This window comes from Electrophorus electricus, chromosome 16, assembly GCF_041902795.1.
Source record: "Electrophorus electricus isolate QZ-2024a chromosome 16, ASM4190279v1, whole genome shotgun sequence".
Lineage (NCBI taxonomy): Eukaryota > Metazoa > Chordata > Actinopteri > Gymnotiformes > Gymnotidae > Electrophorus > Electrophorus electricus.
This window is the reverse complement of record NC_137512.1, coordinates 8,749,605-8,772,450: the sequence shown is the minus strand read 5'-3', so window position 1 is coordinate 8,772,450 and position 22,846 is coordinate 8,749,605. Positions and strand designations below refer to the sequence as shown.

General features: G+C 36.7%; 1 protein-coding gene across 1 annotated transcript in view; it reads right to left on the bottom strand.

The window, feature by feature from the left end:
• Positions 1-22,846, bottom strand: part of pcdh11 (protocadherin 11) — a 164,388-nt gene that overhangs the window by 85,514 nt on the left and 56,028 nt on the right. Inside the window, exon 4 of the mRNA XM_081699023.1 lies at positions 9,415-9,474. Within this exon, the coding sequence (XP_081555149.1) occupies positions 9,415-9,474 (60 nt within the window). The remainder of the gene's footprint in view (positions 1-9,414; positions 9,475-22,846) is intronic.

The following is a 22,846-nucleotide window of genomic DNA, read 5'->3' as shown; positions in this document are numbered from 1 at the left end:
ATGAATTCAAACCATTTTGAAGCAGTATTCATGCTGTAATGCCCCGTTGGCCAAGGTATATCAAACCTAGCTGGCTGCCAGGTTTAGTAAGGATTAAGAAAAGCATTGGGGATTTAGTACTCATTTTGTGATGTACTCACGGCTACCAAAGTTTTCTGTGGTATATCAGCAATGTGAAAATATTCTGATTTTTTGATAACTTTTAAAATTTGGACTGCTCATTGTCTGAGGCCAGATTTCTTAGCCATTCCCTTTTATAAGTACACTTTTTTAAAATGTGCAACATTTTGAAAAAAAATGCAAATATAAAAAAAAAAATGTTGGAAAAGTGGTTAGAGCTTAATGTCTGAATAGAGCAGTTTTGTAGGTCTTTATGCAAGGAATCAGGATTTAAAAAATGGATTCTATAACATTTTATGAGCTATATGTGAAGTATACACAATTTGTGCCATAGTGCCCTCTATGGACTGAGTGAAACTCTTTTACTTCCCTGAGTAACTGTCACTAACATGTATTTTGACCACTAAGATGTAGTACTCTTTGGACACTGGTACAACGGACATTGAAGAGGAGAAAAGTAACAATAATGACCTGAATAAATACAATAGGATTCCAGCACAATGTGCTTAAAACACTTGAACTGCAAATCAAAATAATTTTTATTAAAAGAAGCAAAGCTAAGAAAATCATTGGATGTAGAATAGGTTGTTCAGCTTCCATTCACCATCATTCAGGCCCAGCTGATCTTGAATGATGCATTTTCATTTTCACTTCTGATAAAATTAGAACTATTGACTTGGCTCTAAAATGAATAGCAATGGTTATTGATTACTATAATTTATTTGGAGTTGATGGAAACAGATGCATAGTCAATGTGGACTTAAGTAATTTGCACACAGAGAGAAAACACTGAGGGAGATATCAATAATTACAAGCTAAATAACACAATAACAGCAATCTATGTGAAGAACCTCAAGTATTCATAGGCCTCATTGGGTCTCAACATCAGCCTTTCTTATTCTTTTAGCTTCCATGAAAAGTTACAATTGGAACAAACAGAGTCAGGAAGCTTTTACTCATTAGAGAGAATAATGAGGAATAACTTTCTTCAGAAATGTTTAGTGTGTTGATCATATTTACACACATTTGATTGAAAAAACAATGCAATGTATAAAGACAGAAGAGAAAGTTATGTATGTATCTCTTTAAATGAAGTACAAACCAAATAAAAATAGTAGGGAGCAAGAACACAACTTGAGGGTTAAGGGCCTTGCTCAGTGGTAACTTGAAATGGCAACCTCCTGATTACTAGTCAAGTACCTTAACCAATGAGCTCAGATTCTGTTTGCCTGGCACTTGGCTATTGCTATGTGAGCTAACTTCTACTTTGTAGGATAGCCCTTTATGTTCTGAGAGCTGAGTGGTATCAGTATTCTACAGCAGGGTAAATGTTGTCCAGTAAAAAGCACTGAGAACCATGCTACATGAAAAAGGAGCAATTGTAGAAAGCACATGTTTACATGGGGGTGAATAAGTGGAGTGTATGCATATGTCCATCAAGGATAATTTAATCTCATCTGGTGATTAATTTATAAGAGCATAAATGTTGATTTGAGTCATTTTCTGTTTGTTTTTATTAAGACTGATTGGTCATTAATAGGCTACGAATCATAATGTAAGAAGGGCAACACATGCAAATTGCCTATTAAAAGAGAACAGTGACACCTCTAAATGTCACCCATAACTTAAGTATATGTAACATAAGGAAACTTTACTGTGCCACAGAAATCTCTTAGTATGCCATAAATCCTTTATAATAAACCAAATCATAGCAAGTGTACCACTTCAAAAATATTGCATCAAATATTAGTGCCAAGAAAGTGTCTCGATTTTATCTAGCATTGAATGGAATAGGGGGTTGGCACATGTTTAAGAATAGTACACAAATTATTTTTAAACCTGGAAGCAAGAGTCCCAAGAATAATAGCATATAGTGGTGAGGGAGGGAAAGGTTTTATGCTGCACACTGGCTGCACTTCTCCACCCATTGGAAGAAACACAGCACCATTGTGGGTGTTTGAACTCAAAGCATGTGTTGGAGTTCCTTCTGGCCTTTTTTCTCAGCTATAGGAATTGCTTTCTAAGTCATAAATAGGATGCATAATATAATTGAGTTGTGCAAGTCATGCATGCAATGACTGATTAATTGTATGACAGCTGAAGGAAAATGGTAATGTGGTAATGGCCTGCAATCTCCTCACACAGAACTAGTTGAAATTAAGGAGATACAACATGTTTTGTGATGAGCTACAGAAGGAATTGACTCTTTATTGCTAAAATTGTCAAACATGAACTTTTGGTTTTAATACATGGGGGCACAACAATGTGGCACCTGTTGTCAATATGGAGGATCAAGTATGTCTTATGGGAATTAAATATCTCAGACATTATCTATGATGTCCTATCTTAATTACATTTTAAAACAATGCAGTAAATATGTATTTTTCCCAACATATTTTATACATATATCTGTTTTCATTTAGCTAGTCTTTGTGCTGCATTGAAAACAGGAACCAATCTACAGAGTGAGCCTCATAGAACATGCACTAAGGACTAGAGAGCTTGTCCCAGTACAAAGAGTAGAAAACTGACACTGATTTCCACTCAACACACTGCACTGGTGCCTAATGATTGGGATAAAGGATGTTTGTTAGTAAATATAGTAAAGACCTTGAATTATGCTATACTCATGAATGTTGTAATTAAAATAAATACTTTATTTCCCTGTTACAAAGGAATTCAAGCATTTGAAAGGTTTATTTTACCTAGCTCACAAAAAAAGAAAAAGAAAAAGTAAAAAAAAAAACAAGCCCTGTCTAGTCCACTCTAAATTAATATCTGAGCTTGAATGAGATAGGTGAAATTTTCCTCAGGTGTACTGAGAAACAGAAAGATGAGTGCCTCATTGAACAGCACAGGAGATCATTTTAATAATCCCTCAAAGCCTGTTCTCCTCTAAATGCAACACAATAAACAATTACCTAGGCCTAGCCAAGGATTCTCTAAGCACAAATAATGGCTTAAATGAGATTACATTTGCTTCATTTATGTCATGCTAAAGTTGCAGTATCAGGTGACAAATGCAATAAAGCAAAAACACAAAGTGAACCATTTCAATCCTAATGGACACCATTCTGTGAAATAATATCTTGCATTCTATAAGAGAAGCTTTCAAAAAATGTAAAGGTTACACTGTGAAATCAAGGGGCTAAGGCATGTAGAAAAAAAGACAATGGATCCTGTCTGAAACAAATCGAGTGATTACATCGACAACAAATTAACAATGTAGAGGACATCAGGAATACCCCTCAGAACAAAAATATTTTCAGGTGTTTAGGATCACAGGCCTCTCACTTTGAGCTACAGCAGTGTGAAAAAGTGTTTCACCACTTCCTGATATTTTTTTGCTTGTTTGTCACACTTAAATGTTTGAGATCATCAAACAAATTTAAATATTAGACAAAGATAACACAAGTAAACACAAAAGGCAGTTTTTAAATTAAGGTTTGTATTATTAAGGGAAAAAAATCCAAACCTACATGGCCTTCCGTGAAAAAGTTATTATACACAAATGGTGAAAACATGGAACAGTGGTGAACCTTCCCAAGAGTGGGTGGCCGACCAAAATTACCCCAAGAGTGCAGCAACAACTCATCCAAGAGGTCACAAAAGACCCGACAACAACATCCAAAGAACTGCAGGCCTCACTTGCCTCAGTTAAGGTCAGTGTTCATGATTCCACCATAAGAAAGATACAGGCCATTTTTGCCCAGTCTGGCAAAGTTCCAAGACGAAAACCACTGCTGAGCAAAAAGAACATAAAGGCTCATCTCAGTTTTGCCAGAAAACATACTGATGATCCCCAAGACTTTTGGGAAAATACTCTGTGGACTGACGAGACAAAAGCTGAACTTTTTTGGAAGGTGTATGTCCCATTACATCTGGCATAAAAGTAACACTGCATTTCAGAAAAGGAACATCATACCAACAGTAAAATATGGTGGTGATAGTGTGATGGTCTGGGGCTGTTTTGCTGCTTCAGGACCTGGAAAACATGCTGTGGTAAATGGAACCAAGAATTATTTTGTCTACCAAAAAATCCTTGAAGGAGAATGTCCGGCCATCTGTTTGTGACCTCAAGCTGAAGCGCACTCAGGTTCTGCAGCAGGACATGTCCACCTCTGAATGGCTTAAGAAAAACAAAATGAAGACTTTAGAGTGGCCTAATCAAAGTCCTGACCTGAATCCGATTGAGATGCTGTGTCATGACCTTAAAAAGGCAGTTCATGCTCGAAAACCGAATTACAATTCTGCAAAGATCAGTGGGCCAAAATTCATCCACAGTGCTGTAAAAGGCTAATTTTCAGTTATCACAAATGCTTGATTACAGTTGTTGCTGCCAAGGGTGGCCCAACCAGTTATTAGGTTTAGGGGGCAATCACTTTTTCACACAGGGTCATGTAGGTTTGGATTTTTTTTTCCCTTAATAAAAAGCTTCATTTAAAAACTGCATTTTGTGTTTACTTGTGTTATCTTTGTCTAATATTTAAATTTGTTTGATAATCTGAAACATTTAAGTGTGACAAACATGCAAAAAAGATCAGTGTTTGCCATCAGGAAGGTGGGCAAACACTTTTTCACACCACTGTACTTGTAGTCTGCTAAATGCATTCATTTGACAAATGATTCCATATGAAAGGGTCAAGCACTGATTTGGGTTTCATTGATTGGATGGGACAAACTGAAATCCCTGATTGGTTTAACTAAAGGGAGGATAAAATATAGTGTAGCTTTGGAGAGTGCAAGGCACTCTGAGGTGGGATGAGCAAAAGAAATATCATATCTTATGCCTTACATGTCCTGATTAACACTGAAATACCTGGCATGAAAATTATACTATTAATCTTGTTATAAAGTAATAAATCACCCAATCACAGTTGGTTTACTTCCAGGAGTTAGCATTCCTTTCATCTATTCATTAGCAGGGTCAAACTGCACCAGAATATCTCTGAGGGGCAAGCCTTTAAATGCAGTGCACTGTGGGCAGACCCTGCTAGTAAGGGAAAAAAATGTGTTCCAATTAAAGTGGAAGGGACAGACATCACATTAACACTTTATGTGTAATTAATAGAAGAGTGAGAAATTAAGAATTGGTCACGAAAAGGTTGTGAGTACATGATAATTGCATTGTAAATTTCAACCATGCACTGGACAACAGAAGATTTAATTAAGAAATTATATGTTGTTCAGTGATGAACAAAGTAGAAAGTAGAGATATCTGTGGTAAAATTTTACTCCAGTAAGTGTAGAAAATCTCTGTTCATATTTCAACTTGGTGGGTTACAAAGTATTTTCATTAGTTACTATAGAACTATAGTTATTATATTGATTCATACATTTTCTGTACAGAGCTGTATGTTTTCTGTTCAAATATCTCAAACAGACATTGATAGATAAGGCCTTGAACCCTATAGGCAACACTTCATTATTCATCCAATATTTTGCTGATGCTTAAAGCCATAGTTTCTTCTGTATTCTTTTGGATATTTAAGACAATCGAGTTTTCTCTCACTTTGGCATAACAAGTGTCAACATATGCTGTAGAGTCTATAGAAGTAGAAATAAAAATAAATAAAATAAAAAGTGCAGATGGTTGAAAAACCTATCTAATGTTACAATAATATATTGCATACCTTGGTACCGTCTAACAATTTCTATCATTCATGCTCAACATGTCCTATTGTACATTTTATGGTTATAGCATAGCTAATTTGCATAAATCTAATTTGATAAGGCTAATTTTATTAACATTTATGCTATGTGCAGATGACATGGACATTGAAACATTTTGAGTGTATAGTTTGTCCTTAACTCCCCAATGTGATCATAGTTATAGAAAGAATAGAAGGCACACAACATATTGGACTGTGGCATTGGCTGAGCAATCAAATACATAATGCTAGTGTCACAGGTAGAAGATTTTTGCGGCTATATTGCTAGAATTCAAAAATATCCAACAAGATGTTTGCATACTTTCTATGAGAAATGTTTTACATTTAACAAAGGTCTTGACCTAACAATTGCTTTTCGCATCCAAATCAAGTAAAATATCTGTCTAGATTCACAATGTTAGATTGCTAGTTAAACAGCAAATTCAATTGTGGAATATATCAGTGGCAGAGCCTGGCTGTTAACTTATGCTGGGTTTTCTATCCTTAATATTCCAAGTAGTACATTTTTCATGGCCAAAGACTGACCAATTCCCCTGTATTGATTTGAATAGGAGTATCTGTTCCATTATTCTTGCTATGGGTGTGAGTCATGCATTTCAATTTGAGTCGCATTCCATTTCTTGTGAGTGAGTCTGTCTAAAGGACATGCTTGATGCGTATTTGAGTTTGACCTGAAATGTGAACAAACCACAACACAATAAGTCAATGAATGCTAAACAGCTAAACACACACACACATACTATCTCTCTCTCTCTCTCAACATGTTGTTTGAAAGAGACTGACTGACAGTGTGGTGTACCTTTTCTCTGTCTGACACAGACATTCTGGGCACACTAGTGACAGGCTCAGTGCTGAACTCCACCCAGAGGTCACAATTGACCTTTTCAGTTTTTCAGCTCTGTTATGTGTCTGAAGATGTCTGCCAAAGAATCTCCAGGCATCATAATGGGACCCTGGCATGGGTGCAGGCGTTTTGCTGCTTGTCTTCCAGGATCACGCCTACTCACAGAATATTGCACGGAAACAGACCCCCTAACTTAAAGCCTGCTGCCTTGAGTTTTATATGCTACAAAGCTTAATTGCTGCATGACTAGTGTGGTGTTTAGATGCTGGAGGGAGTTCCATTTAATACCTAGTTTTAATCATTATTAAGATGTTCCTATTCACTGCTGACGTCCCAAAATTCAAAAAGCAATGTTTTCAACTAGAGAGTGAGTGCACAGTCATGTGTGCAATGCAGATTCCAAAGTGAGAAAAAACAGAAAGTACCTGACATTATGGGGCGCTCCATGATGGCCCTCTATGAAAGAAAATGTCCATGTGTTTGTGTTGATCGGGGGGAAAGTGTGTGTGGTGGTGCTACCAGGCTCAGATGGCTGCTGATGACAGGGTTTAGCATTTGCCAAACACAGGAAGGGTGGAATCAAATCCTGCTCCATCTGCCATGTGATCTGTTTGCCCAGCATGGGGCTAGAGCTATGTAGTTCTGCAAAGCTCTGTGGCAACGGAGAGGTTAACCCTACATTGTAATGGATAGGGTTCAGGCAGACCCAGAATATCAGGCAGGCTCCTGAAGGGACGTCCCTGTTCTAATGTCAGACAAATGATCACTTGCATCAAGTCAGGAGCACTTCATCAATCCTAAATGCCATGCTTCACATTCTGATGGGAGTACTGAGATTTGGAGTCTCTCTGTTTCCACTACTGACCTACTGTGAATAACCCTGCCAGGAATGAATTATTGTAAAGAGGACAAAGCGCATAATGTAAGATATTATTGTGTAATTTAACAATGCTTGGGCCTTGGGGACTTTTCACAGCCTGATGTATAGCCTTTGGAGGACAATTGCTATGGAAACTAGAGGCCCAGTGTGACCAAGTTTCCCACCTACACAGACAGCCGTTAATCATCTTCACTGCAATACTGGCACAGCAGAATTTGGCCAATGTGTCAAGCTGCAATTATGTATACTTAGTGCTGTTTCCACCCCTACACCTCTCTTCCTGCCTATCCCTCTCCCCAGTTGCTTTCTTTTGCTCTCTCTCTCTCATCTCTCCCAAATATCACTTGTTCTCTTCTCTCTCTGTACCTTTTTTTCTCCTTTTTGCAACTCCTGCTTTATATAATCACCAAGCTCTTAAAAGCTCTTAAAAGTTCATTAGCTACCTTATATCGAGAATGCAAACAATATTGAAGCAAAAAATATGAATGGACTTAATGCCACATAATAAGAGCATCCTATTATATAAATCATACCCAACCATTTAGGCATTATACTTTCATTCCAGGCTGAGTGACCGAAACATCACCCCTCAACATACCAAATCACTTCACCTCTCTATTGCTTGCTTTGCATATTGCTTTATACAGATCACACATGCTAATGGAAAATGAAGAGACAGAGATTATGTTCCTCTGGTGGCGGAGCAGTTGTTAAAGCCTTCCAAAATTTGTGAAATACCTTCATTACCTTAGTCCAGCTAAGTTTTGCTTCAATGGGTGTTGGTAGCAACATGGGAACTGCAATACTGCCCATATTTCAAGGACAATGTATACTGATCTCTGCAGCCTACTGTTCACTCATAGTACATCAGTGCTGTGCAAAAGGTGTGATTACAGATGATTTTGATTGGAACAGCATAGACCCATGTAAAGGACAGTCCAACAATTAGAGCCATATTAAGTGGCACAGAACAAAGGTGATTGGATTTTTTTTACTGTGTTACAGTGAACACCAGTGTCATTTTATATAATGTGTAAAAATATACATCAGCTTCCCTCGGCAATCCCTGAGTCACTAAAAACAGCAGTCAGTTCATTGGTGGTACACTAAAGACAGAATCGACCACTCGATGAGTTTGACCACTTGCTGACAGGCTGTCAGACCTGTAACTTTCCTTTCATTTTTTCAGCAACTCCAGAAATCTCTTGACCCTGCTAGTCAACCAGAAAAGGACAAGACCATTTTGACACTCAGAAGGTTACTGGACCGAAAATAGTGTGAGCTTTCACAGCATAGCACATTAACACCTTGGAATGCAGACAAAGCAAAGAGTAAGTGTTGTGGTAACATGATAAAGCCAAGAGCTGGAGTTAAATTAAAACAAAAAATAACAATGCAAATATTTAAATAAATAAATAAATAAAAATCACTCACTCACACACACACACACACACACACACACACACACACTATATATATATATATATATATATATATATATATATATATATATATATATATATATATATATATATATATATACAATAAAACTTTTTTTTTTCTTTAAATTTATTCCCAGTAATTAAAATAACCAAATAACCAACTGCATCTACGCTAATAGACTGAGAATAGATTTAAAGAAAAATGCTATGCCTCACATTGATAGCCACTTATAAGAATGAACTTGTGCAGTGCCCAGCATTATTAGTACAAGTTTCATTCAGGTAATAACAGATGAACATTGTAAAATGTACAAGATGAACATTGCAAAATGTAACAGATGAACATTGCAAAATGTACAAGGATGAAAACTAGCACATAACCATTTGTTATTGTTGACCCATTGAATCACATGAAGATATAGATTACATAAATAGAAAATTAGTAAAATGACTCACCTTATGGGGACAAGCAGCAGGGACTGCACATAATGCCTTGTCTGGGGAATGACTCTGGTTCTACAAGAGAAATCAAACATGCTTATTAATTTCTTGCACTAAAGACATGAAAGTGTTGCAGTAAAGAGATGAAAAGTTGTTGTGTTTGGATGAAACAAGATGACCCATTGCCTGCATATTAATTCTGAAGAATCAGAAAAACCAAGTGAGCAACTAAAGGTTAAGATCATTACTCTCTGGAGTTGGAATAAACTGTTAAGTGATAGTTACAGCAAGCCATTCACTGCTTTCCCTGTTTTTCCTCCCACATCAATGACTCCACTAATAATTATAGCATTTCTGCAGAACATATGTGCTAACTCCAAAACAGGATTTCATTAGGCAATTACCATTTTGTAAATACGCCTCTGCATCAGGCAGCTACATGAAATACGACACTAAAAAGGTTACGCTTAGGTAGGCCAACAAGGCAACAACAGATGGTCCTGCTGTTTGTGATTATGCAGTATGCAAGGCCTTCACCTACCAGCAAAGCAGCTAAGGAAAAAAATGACCATCTACTAAGTGATCTTACATATGAGGAAAAAAGAAGCACCAAGGCACTCAAATAGAGAGAAAAACCATACACACTTCTGCCACAACTACATCTGGGAAGAGCAGTTGATTTCTAGCAGGATATTTCCTCATATCCAATTATCTTCCTGTGATACAACTAATGCACCTTGACACTATTAATGGCTTCCTTATGGTATCACCAAGAGAGATGAAACATTGAACTGTCCAGGATTCAACATCTATATTTCATTACCACTTAGAGAAGTCAGCATGAAGTGTGGGATTGCCTAGCTTCACATTCAGTCTCATGAAAGAGAAAGCTCTCCACAGTAGATCTCAGTGGCCTCACTGAACAGGGAGTGGTTTTCCCACACTAACAAGGCACATTTATAATTATAATCCAGTTTATTAATTTCTGTATGGCTGACCAATTACTGCAGTGAAGAAGGCTTCAGGGCACCCAAGAAAGCACCAGGACCATCTCCTATTCTCAATCCAATCGAGAACCTGTGGTCAGTCCTCAAAAAGAGGGTGGACAAACAAAACCCAGAAACTGTGATCAACTCCAAGCACAGATAAGGGAAGAATGAGTTGCCATCAGTCAAGAATTTGCCCAGAAGCTGATATCCAGCATGCAAAGGCAACTTGCAAAAGCCTTAAAAAAGAAGGATCAACACTCTAAATATTGTCTTTGTTTAAACTGGATGTATTTGTCAATAAAATGTTAAAGAACTTATGAAACTCATAATTGTACTTCACTATACCATATAAACTTCTGACAAAATGATCTAAAAAACTTAGGCAGTAAATTTTGTGAATCCAAAAATGCGTGAGTCTCAAAACATTTGGCAAAGACTGTGTATATGTGTATGTGTCTGTGTATACTCATCACTGATTCAAAAATCTCTTTGGTGGAAGAATTCATGATGATGCTTTCAATTCCATTGCACATTTAGAGCAATAATGGTAATTACTCCACATGACTGTTATGGCGAGTGTAATGTAAATAATACCATAACAATACCATAACAATATCATACACATATACTCCCCACTAGGCCTTCATTCAATTGGAGGTACAAAGACACCATTAACAGAGGCTATGCTGACCTGATATATTCAGTGGCTTGCCCTTTGATATGCACTGAAATTTATGTTACAGTGAAAAGCTAAGGTGATGCAAATTTTAACTAGATAGGTCAAAATTGACATCTCCAGTGGATGGCTGTTATTTTGGAGATATGTTAACTCTGCAAAGCAGGAAAAAACAGAAGAATCATGCTAGCTTTGTGAATTTTGGAGGGGCATTTTCCATCCTTGACAACTTGCTACATTATTTATACACTGCTTGTAAATTTGTGAAAACAGTGAATTTTGCAAAATAATCAACTAAGAAGAATGTGGAGAGCATGAATATAAAAGACCAACATAGATCATTACTTTTTTAAATATCAGGAGAAATGTGCTTGGACTATATATATATATATATATATATATATATATATATATATATATATATATGAAATTCAACCCAGTCCACAAGGAGAGTGAACTTTTGAAATGATAGCTTCCCACACGTGCATCAGGACACTGAGACTCCTGGCTCCTAGTGTGCTCATTTGCTAAGCAGTGTACAGGTACACTATGGGCATGAATTGCAAGTAAAACCACATCATGCTCTTGAAGAGAGGAAAAAAAAACATTTCTATCTAAAATAGCTGTGCAAGAGCTAGGCAATGAGTAAGTTAGGGTATATCCTTTGATATTGATGGCTTTCACTCCATGTTCCTTTTAAAAGGACTGAAGGACCCTGCTGAGAAGTATGCTTTCTGAAGTAATAGTTTTGAACTTATGCCACATATTCATTCATTTAAGGAGGTCAGTGAATAAAAAACCAATTTACTTATTAAAATAAATACATTATAGGAGGTATAAAGATATGTATAGAAATAAAACAAAGGAGGAAAACGAATTATATGCACTTCAAACTTCACGATCAAAGTCTGTGTACCTGTTCTATATTAATTTATAATCAACCACTGAGCTCTCAAAGGGTTCAACATGCTAGGTGCCTGATAAAAGTTTTTATATTGTGCTTGAGGCATTTGTTGTGCCTTTTCATGTTATCCAAATGTTTCTGCAACAGAAGTTAATCTGGAGAACTGTTCTCGAGGGAATCCTCAATGTGTTCCATTACTTGTTACATTTCAAAATGTATTCATGGCCAACTAAGCCTCCCATTGACCAAATAATAATGTTAAGGTTGACCTCCAGGTTATCTGAGTTTTAGAACCCTCAAGGAATTGGGGTACATTTTCAGAATCATAGCCTTTTCTCTTAGATGTATGCTGTTCTTTATACCTGAGATAGGTAATGTTTGTACTTTTTGTACAAACATTACAACAATAATGTTTTGTAATGTTGTACTTTTTGTCATGGTAGCTAACAACTATTATGCAACTTAACAAATAAACATGCTCACACACACACACACACACACACACACACACACACACACACACACACACACAAACACCTCAGGCTGTAATGAGTTTCCTATGTGTTTTAATGGGATTAACTGCATTAAAATCCTATTTCATTCTTTTAGCAGAACAAAACAAATCTGTACATAGAAAACATGTTCATTTGTTTCCTTTTTAGAGAGGCTTAAATGTAATGCCTGAATATTTTATCACAGCTAATGCAATCCAACTGTGTGTGAGATATGCATTCATTATGAAATCTGAAGAAAATTACAGACACAATGTAGACCATGCAACTATGGTAATGACAAATGAATTAATCAGTTTGACACATAATAGTAACACTTTCTGCTTGATAAAAAGATTGTGTAATTGATGTTCCTAAGAGGTTGTAAAAGAAAACACAAACATGTTTCTTGTTTAGTAGGCTCAGGTGAGTTAAAAGAGTGGACTAAGATGAGCTGAGACAAAAGCTTCAGGCAGAGAATTGGTCTACAGTGGCATTTTGTCCTATAAAAAGTCTCTGGGGAAAGGTCTGAACATAGTTACATTAACTTGTCTTCTTCAATATGCGCCAGGTGGAGCAGATTCACCACCATCTCGGACAACTCCCTTTTAAAGCAGATAAACAAGAAGCCCATTCACTCTGGGCTAGAGGGAGCATGATCTTTTTTAGCAGGCTGGCACTGGGAGGCTGCCTGGCCCAGCAACACTTCCCTCACACACTGAGAGGCTTTGTACATTCTACTTCCTTGCTGACACTCAAGTTGCATTCCTGCCATTTGCTTGTTGTTTTATCACTTCTGTTTATGATAGACATTGTTTAATTTTAAGAAAAAGAAAGAAACATGAATGTCTTGCAGTAGGACTAAAGCTGTATTTCAAGGATTATCAGATGCTAATGATCATGTGTCCCCCACCCCTTTTTTATCTTGTCTTGCTCCATATTAGAGGATAAAAAAGGAAATACATAATTCTCCCTGGGACCCAGTTATGTTGGCATTGCATAATATGATGAGACAATGACATCTGGGGAAAATAAAGCATGTAAAAGGCATCAAAATAGGCTAGTTTACCATTAAACAACCACAGAACCAGGTTTAGTGAAATAGAGAGTGCACAAAGTAGTTATACTTGGTAATAAGCATACATAGTGTCTGCCAGCATGCCTTACCCCTGGAGTGTGCTGGGTGATGAAGTTTAATATTAATCCCCAATTTTAGCAAGAGAAATGGCACAAGGTTTCCAGTGAGATGTAGACACACAACAGCAGATCTGCTCTGGAGTCCCCAGGCACCACTATCAAAGATCCTCTCTATAGCTGATCATTAGTAATTTTGCAGCCTTAGGCTACTCTGGGCCCCCAGTGTGAGTGGGATAATTTAGCAACTCTCTTGGCCATACAATCAAAGGATCATAATGTACATTTCTCATATCACACTAAAAACAAAAGAGGTTGTGGGTGGGGGAAGAGTATTTTTTGGCATATATTTAATATAGTTGGAATTAAATAATTACAAAGCAAAGAACTATTGGGCATTTGGTACACATATTCACATCCATTGATGAATAAATAACATTGATCCCCAGGATCAATAAAATGCTACTTCCACTATTTTAAATTAATTTCACTGGCACACCAAATCTACAATAAATGAAAGTAATTATTTCAATGTGGTTTGAAGCAATGAAAGCTCTCTATTTGAGTGGGATCTACCTGAAATCATCAGAAAGTGTGGTTTGGGGCATAAACCACTAAAGACAGCTTGAACAGCCTTCTAATACAAAAAAATAAAACTAAATAAATAAATAAATATATATATATATATATATATATATATATATATATATATATATATATATATATATATATATATATATATATATATATATATATATATATATATATATATATATATATATTGGGCAGTCTTATGTATCCATCTGCCACATTATAAAATAGGTCATGTCAGTCACATTCAGTATAAACTCATATTCAGCCTGATCTTACCTGGCAGGTAAATTATGTTTTGTTTTGGGTTTTTTTTTGTTTTTATTTTGGCCAGACTTTATTTTGTGTGTGGTAGCTCAGTGATTAAGGTTCTTGACTAGAAGTTATTCAGAAAGTTGCCAGTTCAAGCCCCACCACAACCAAGTTGCCACTGTTGGACCCCTGAGCAAGGCCCTTAACGCTCAATTGCTCAAGTTGTACTCAGTCATAATTGGAAGTCGCTGTGGATAAAAGCGGCAGCTAAATACCATAAAATCTAAAATGAAGCATCATTCATTATTCTAGAGAACATATGTCCACTGCTCCAGAGTCCAGTGATGGAGTGCATAACACCAGACTAACCGATGCTTGGCATTGAACATCATAGTGATCTTAGGGATATGTGCAGATGTTCAGCCATGGAAGCCCATTTTATTACGTTTCCAATGCCTAGTTCTTGTCCCAATTCTTCCAGAGACATTTTGGAATTCTATAGCAAGTGATGAGAGTTAGTTCTTGTTTGCCCCATTCTAGGAGTTTTCATGGTCTACTGTTTCATGGCTGAGATGCTATCTCTCCTAGACACTTGCATTTCACAATAATAGCACTTACAGTTGACCAGGGCAAGAATTCCACTATGTTATGGAGTTATGGAAAAGATGCTGTCCTATGCGAGATCCAGATTTAAAGTCACTGAGATCTTCAGTATAAGACCAATCTTTGTCTATGGAGATTACATGGCTAAGTGTTTGTTTTTATTCCTGTTAGTACTGGGTGTGGCTAAAACACCAGAAATCAATAATTAGAAGAGATATCTACATACTTTTATTCATACACACACATGCACGCATGTGCACACACACACACACACACACACACACACACACACACACATGTACGCACGCACATATATTTCCAGTTTATGCTGTTTATTAAATACAGTTTAATAAACATACATAAGCTGTGTCATATTTTACCTCATACCTCTTTAGGCTCATATATATATATATATATATATATATATATATATATATATATATATATATATATATATATATATATATATATTATTTTTTTATTTTTTATTTTTTCAATTGTTGTATCAACCTTTACCAATGTAAAACAAAGTAAAATAATGGATTATACATATATAATCAATTATTGAATCAGCCTTGACCCTTGACAGCACCAGAAAATGACTGGCTGCAGGGTTTGTCATAGCCTCAGCCTTACCTCCTGCCTTGGTGAAAGCACTCTGTTTCACTAGCATACTAACCAGCACCTCCTCTCCAGTTCACATCGTTAGTATCACCTTTAAGGTTGCTTTGATTTTCTCAGATCTCAGTCTGAATCTCATTTGAAATGCTTAGAAATGTCCAAAGGCCACAGAATGAGTTGTCTTTTGTGTCTTAATTATAGTTATATAATTGTGCTTAATTATAGCCATAAATGTTAAACATGAAGTCCCTTGGACCTCTTCTTTATGCACATTTCAGCACTGGAGAGGTTACTCATTGAGAAAATAAGATGGCTAATTATGTCCATTGTTTTCACACACAGCGCTTGACTTCAACATATGAGTAATTGTTGTGATAAAATTTGAGTAACCATTAATGTTATAGATGTAGCCAGGTGATGGATAGGGTATGATGACAGGTATTAGCAATTTTTGGTGTGGTGTCCCTTTAAGAGCAACATGCAGAAGTGATGTCTCTGTTCTCCTGGATATGAGCAAGGCAGAATGTAGGGTCTTGCAGATTGTTTTGGAAGTGACTGTGATTTAATTTTAAGAGCTATCCTCATCAAATAAAAGGTAGACAAATGATACTCATATATATATGTGTGTGTGTGTATATATATATATATATATATATATATATATATATATATATATATATATTTTTTTTTTTTATTTTTTTTTTTTTTTATTTGCACACACACACACACACACACACACACAGGATCTAACAGAATAATTACCAGTAACAGTCATTTGTCATTGGTATGTTTTGCTTCCCTGGTGACAGTGAATGTAAAATTGACATTTTTATTTTCTGTCATGATTCCCAAAGGGTCACATCTTCATTCAGGGAGAAACCTGGACAATGGACCACATTTTTCATATTTCCTATGTGCAAAAACCTGAAGGGAGGCAAGTTGAGGTAACGAGAAGGTGCTAGATGGTGCGGGTAGTACTAAACACTTTTTTACAAGGTCCGAAATTATACCAAATCTTTTATTTTATTAATAATAATCATACTCACTTCCTAGGACTCAATAAAATAACCAAATTGCAGAATACTTCAGAGTTTTTCATATTGTTTTATTTAGTAATTCAGAAAAGAGGAGTGGCACCTAGTCTGTAATTTGTGCCCCATCCTGCAGTAACAAGATCCAGTACTGCTCATATTTGGAGCACCTGTGTTCTGGAATTTGTATGTGCTATCCTAGCATAATCAGGTCACATTTTGCATGCTCATGCATCAGGAGGACTAGCAGCCAGTGAGGTTTGGAAATGCAAAAAAAAGACAACTGACTTACTTATTTAAGAAAAGACAAGATAAACATATATGATGGAGCTTAACAAACTGTAAATGTTCAGTTGTCACCTTCAGTCTTCCCATGAAATCACTGAGATTTTATTGCAGTCATCATACTCTATTACTGTAGTAAGTGGAGCACCTGCTGCGCTATTGCATCTATATGAGACAGAGGACATTTAGGTCCCGCCCATGCCATGAGGGGGAAAAAACTGCATTTTTCATTGATTTACACTATATCTTTATTGGTTTTAAACTTAAATTTCAAATTGTAATGCCAAAAACTGTTGTATGGTGGGTTCCATGATTAATATTAAAAACCATTATTTAAGGTTTTACATGATTCCAAGATTTAAAACAGAGCTAAAAAGACATAAAAGTTGGATTAAAGCTATTGACAGGAATGTTATTGTTTCCTAATCAAAGGGACTTATGGGACTTTGATAATATCTATGTATATGTGCGCAGCAGACTAATTATTAAGCTAACTTATTATTCCTCGATCTGAGAATTTGTTGTTTAAAAAATGGAATCCAGTTCTCCAGATAAATTAGTTTAACACAATAAATACATGATTACTGAGAGAAAGGACGGGGTAAATGTGACTTACTGTCAATGGGAAACCTGAGTCTTAGACAATGTATACAACTGCACTATTCTGGCAAGAATGGATGAGAGTCAGAAACAGAGCACTTGGTTCACAGCCCTCAGTCACTGTACCTGTTCGTAATATTCACACAAATACATCGTAGAGAAGGGTAGCAGAATTGGAATGCCGCTACTTGAAACCATTGGGTTATGAGATATAATGAAGGCATGGACAAGAAACAGACCTGACCAAGGTGGACATAATGATGTTGGAGAGTTTTGGAGCTTCCTCGGTTTGGTTTCATATTACTGGCAGTTCATATATACGCTTGCCAATATAGCTGCACTGCTACAATGGCTAAAAGTTAAGGGTGCATTAGCTCATGTAGTTCAAAGAGATGAAAGTCAGGCAGAAAGGTAGATCATGGCACTATAGGAATATTGCTTCAGAATTCAACACCATGATGAACGCCTGCACAGTAATGCTGATGCCCTGTCTCACCTCTTGCGTGCTATCAAGCAACTGCAGAATTGTTTATGCATTGAGGAAAGAGCAACAGTGCTTGAGAGCAATGCTTCTACTCCCAATACTATACCATGAGGAGCCATTGCCAGTGTGAGACAATATGTTGCAGTTCCTGGTACTGCATTGCTTGAGGAAGACTGCACTTGGGTTGTTGCGCGAGCAGGTTGGAACTTTGATTTGGGAAAAATTATGAAGTGGCTGCATCAGTGTTTCTAGTGAACAGGCTCTTGCACTGACGTAGAGCTTCATGTGCATTATTACAACCAGTGTACATCTAAAAAGGCCACTGCAGCCAGTTACCCACTTCAGTCAATCCTCTCCAATGTGCCCATGGAAAGGGTCATCATGGAAATCCTGGGCCCCTGTCCCACTACTGATGCTGAGAACTGCTATGTACTCATGGCAACTTATTATTTCATAAAGTAGCCTGAGGCATATGTGATTCTGGACCAGAGAGTGGCCACAATGGCAGAGCAGCTGTTGGAGAGGTTCTGTTGGTTTGGGCTCCCATATTGAGCTCCACAGTGACTATTTCGAGTCAACAGTGGCTGAGGTCTACAACTGTCTGGGCATCCAAAAGACTCAAACTAAGCTGCTCCACCACCACAGCAATGGCTCTGTGGAGCATTTTAACTGAATGCCCATAGCCCAGCAGGAATGTTTGTTTATGTGTATGTGCTTAATTAGTTCTCTAAGCTTTCTTCCATGCAGACACTACAATATCCAGAAATCCAGAGGTGTAACTGGGAAACAATGCATTGTAAATGAAGCACTAGTGTCAACTCCTGAACTACTACATAGCACCCATAACCCTGTAATACTCATGCCATTAGCCACCTTTGCTAAGATGGGTTATTGAGAATTACACTTTTTCAGTATACACTGAAAATCCAATTACATTTGATGAATGACCACAGAACTAGAATTCAAGGACGTTCTTATTGCTGTATTTCAGTGTGCTATTTTTTCTGGTAGTACAACATGCTTTAATGATGAGGCATACTTGATATATTTTATATAAAATTGGGTTTGCTATGATACTCGGCATCACTGATTAAAAAAAGAGGGGTTTTATATTAACTGATTTTGTGTTGTTTTGATAATGGTACTCCAACTTCTTCCTTAATTTGTCAGTAGTTTAAAACATAAAGCATGAATGTGATCTGTTTTTGGAATTCCTAAATAACACTGGTAATACAAGAAAACAGAAGCCCCTTTTTTCCTTCAAACTTGAAAAGTTGCATCACAACTTTCAAAGTTACACAATGCATTACATTTCTGTGTGCATTCCACTTCTGCTTCACATTACATATTGCATAATGACAGGAACACAGTGTGATCATGCATCCCAGCCCACTGCAGTAATAATGAATGTGCACTCTTCAAAGTGGAGCTGGTAGGTTTAGCTTGTGCAGATTGCCCATTTGGTGAGGCACATTTGGGAGAGGCATTGTTGACACATGCCCATCGATGTCTCAGACCAATTTGTCATTCCAAGCTTGATTTTTGTGCTGCCAGTGTTGAGATGATGGCCATGTGCTGTTGTGATCCTCACAGCACCCAGGCACAAGGCCAAGTGTTCTATGCACTCCACAGAGGGACAAAAGGGCTTCTGCCTACTGAACCCCATCTTTGAGGGGGAGGAAACAGAAGAAACAGCTTTGTAGAACTACTCCTTGGCACTGGCAAGGAGCTCAGCCACTAAAATGTGTGTGACAAGATATAGTGCTCTCTGAATGAGGCTTCAGAACTGCTGTGGTTTGGGCCACAGTTTGAAATGTTATTGGTATTTGGAGCACCAAATAATTCAAAGTCTTAGGAGATCCAGAAAGAATGTAATATTTTCCTTAAGCTACTCATGCTTAAAATGAAGCATATTTTGTTATTGAATAATACACATAAAACAACATAACACTGGTCCATTATGAAGCTTGGCCCAATCTATAAAGGCAATTCTGGTGTTTATGATGTGCTTTAGAAGCTTAACATTAGCAGTAGACTGGTTTTAACCATGTGGCTATGCTCTCCACAGAGTGCATAGCAACACTAAGTTCTCTGTGTTGTTTATTGTTATTCTTTTCATTTCCTATGTCAACAAGAGTGACATGCATACTCACTGGTCACATAACCTGTTACTAAAATGGATGGGGACTTTGCAGGAACTTTAGGCTATACATATGATAAATGGACTGTATGTAATGTGTGTTCTGGTGGATTGGACATTTTCTGAAATATGCAATGCCTTTTGGTGCCATTATCATTATATGTACCCTCTTATAGGACTTCTAGTATTTCCACTGCTGTTATTTTCATTACTTATAACCTTTTAAGGTTTTGAAATCAATGCAATAAAGGAATTCAATTAAGGCAAAGAAAGTAAATTTGAAATGTTTCCTAAATGACATATTTACTGTATTTATGGAAGTGTCCAAGAAGGTAAAAAAGGTAAGAAATCTAACAATTTAGACCTCAGTACGGTGTCCAATGGCACACTGTGAAATTTAGGGGCAAGAGGAATGTTAGAAGGGACCTTCTTTTTTTTTTTTTCATTTACAATCCCCTTGGGGGGGCTCAGCTTGAGGCTGTCCCACAGTGCATGTCCTCTGTGGCCCTCCTCTACACCAGTGTTTGAATCATTGAAACTTAACCTTTAAATAAAGCAAGGAATTATGCACATAAGCAAAATAAATAATACCTCGTACTATTAGAATTCTTCAATAATTCTATTATAAGAATCTTATAATAAATACAGAGGCATAAAATAATCACTCTCAACATATTTATTTCTTTTGAGCTTCTTTTACATTTATGGAAAAATATAGTTTTTTAAAGACATTTTAAGTGCTCTTAACACAGTATCTTCAGTGCTTGTTTTGCATTCTTGTTAAAGTAGTTAGACCAAGTTGGCCATATCTACACTGAAAGCCTTTCAATGGAGATATTAAGTCATTTGTGGTGGAAATGCATGATTCTAGATGCAACCATTCATGCACACACAAACATAATATTTTTTGTGTCATAAATTGATCCATAGGGACTTTTTGCAGCAATAAGAATCACAATAATGGAAGCTATGGAAGTGTAGAATCTGGCAGCAACATTATAAATTACTTTAAATATGGAACCCCAACTTTGTAGAGGTTATCACAAAAAAGCCATGCAATATCATCTACATATCTTCTACAGCCTGTAATATCTCCAGGTTGTGACAAAGTAATTTTGGGGTGGGGATATAGAGGAGAACATCTTTACCAAGAAGATCTTTGGCTATGTTCACATTAACAGGCTAATGAATCAAATCTGATTTTTCTTCTTTACCTTAATATGTGACACAGATCTGTTTTTTTTTTTTTTGTTTGTTTTTTTTTTGTCAGGGCTGTAAGGCCACACAAATCAGATCATATTTAAATTACATTTGAGTGACTTTCGTATGTGGTCTTAGATCAGATACGTATCTGATTCATGGCCATGTGACATGAATGTGAATGGTCAGATTGGAATTCATGTGGCTTTTTGCCTATACACTTCTGAATATTGCTAATGGTTTACGTGTATATCTAATGGCTAGTGGCTTTTTTCCTATATACTATAGTGCTTACCACTATTGTCAGCCAGTACCAGCAGTATGGCAAAATAATGGAGGACAACAACAGCAGTGACAACAGTAGCTGTTCCTTTATCTTGTTTTTGAGTCTTAAAAATATATGGTGGCTGTCTTAATACTTAAGCATTGCATGGTGATGAAACCCCCACACAGTGGTGGCAGTGGTGGCAGATTAACTGCTGGCAGTCTCTGACTCCTTAGATAACTGCACTTTCCAGCATTAATAAAGAGTTCATTTAAAAAGACAATGTCATGTCCTCTCCATTCAGAGCAGCATCTTTCATGATGATTATGGCAATTCCAGCTGCATGCTCTTCTTAATCCTACAGCTCCATTCAACTGATCAGAGCCATCAATTCATGGTCTGTGCCAAGATGGAAACAGAGGGCTTTCAACATTCACACACACACACACACACACACACACACACCATCAACACAAATGAAAGGGTGGTCAGCCAACAATAACCTGTGAGGTATTTATCTTTCTGCAGCATGGCCTTTGTACATTGATGAGCTAATGCGTTTGGGCAGGGATAAGGATTGGCTTTGTGGGCCTCAGTACAGCATAACGGATTGCCACACCAACAAAGGTCATGTGTGGCCAGGGGCAGTCTAGGTTTTTGGGCCATTTGGATGTAAACCTTTGACACATTTGGTGGCAAACAATTATATTGATTCATGTACAGGATATAAAATGTCAAACATAGCCAAAGGATAAAAAGGTTAATTGTTTAACAGGGGCAATATTGTATTTTTAACACTACTTTCTACCATTGCAACTATTGTAATTGAACCATTTTAATACATTTATCACTTAAAGACATTGGCAAAAAGTTACATTTCTCTCTCACTTTAAAAACTTTTGGAAAAAAAATGTAAACCTACAAATGTTGCCTGCATAAATATAGAATGCTATATGCATTCAGTTTACACTTTTCATTGTTATATTAGTTTATATATATTATTGTACATTTAATATTTATTTTAGTGTAGAGAACAGAGTAAAATGCATAATGTTATACATTACAATAAAACATTTTCTCTTAAAACCAAACCAAACAAAAATAATTAAATAAATAATTGCAAACATTATACAGTGCAACACAACCCTCTAACCACACCAGCATTATTATTATTTTTTTTT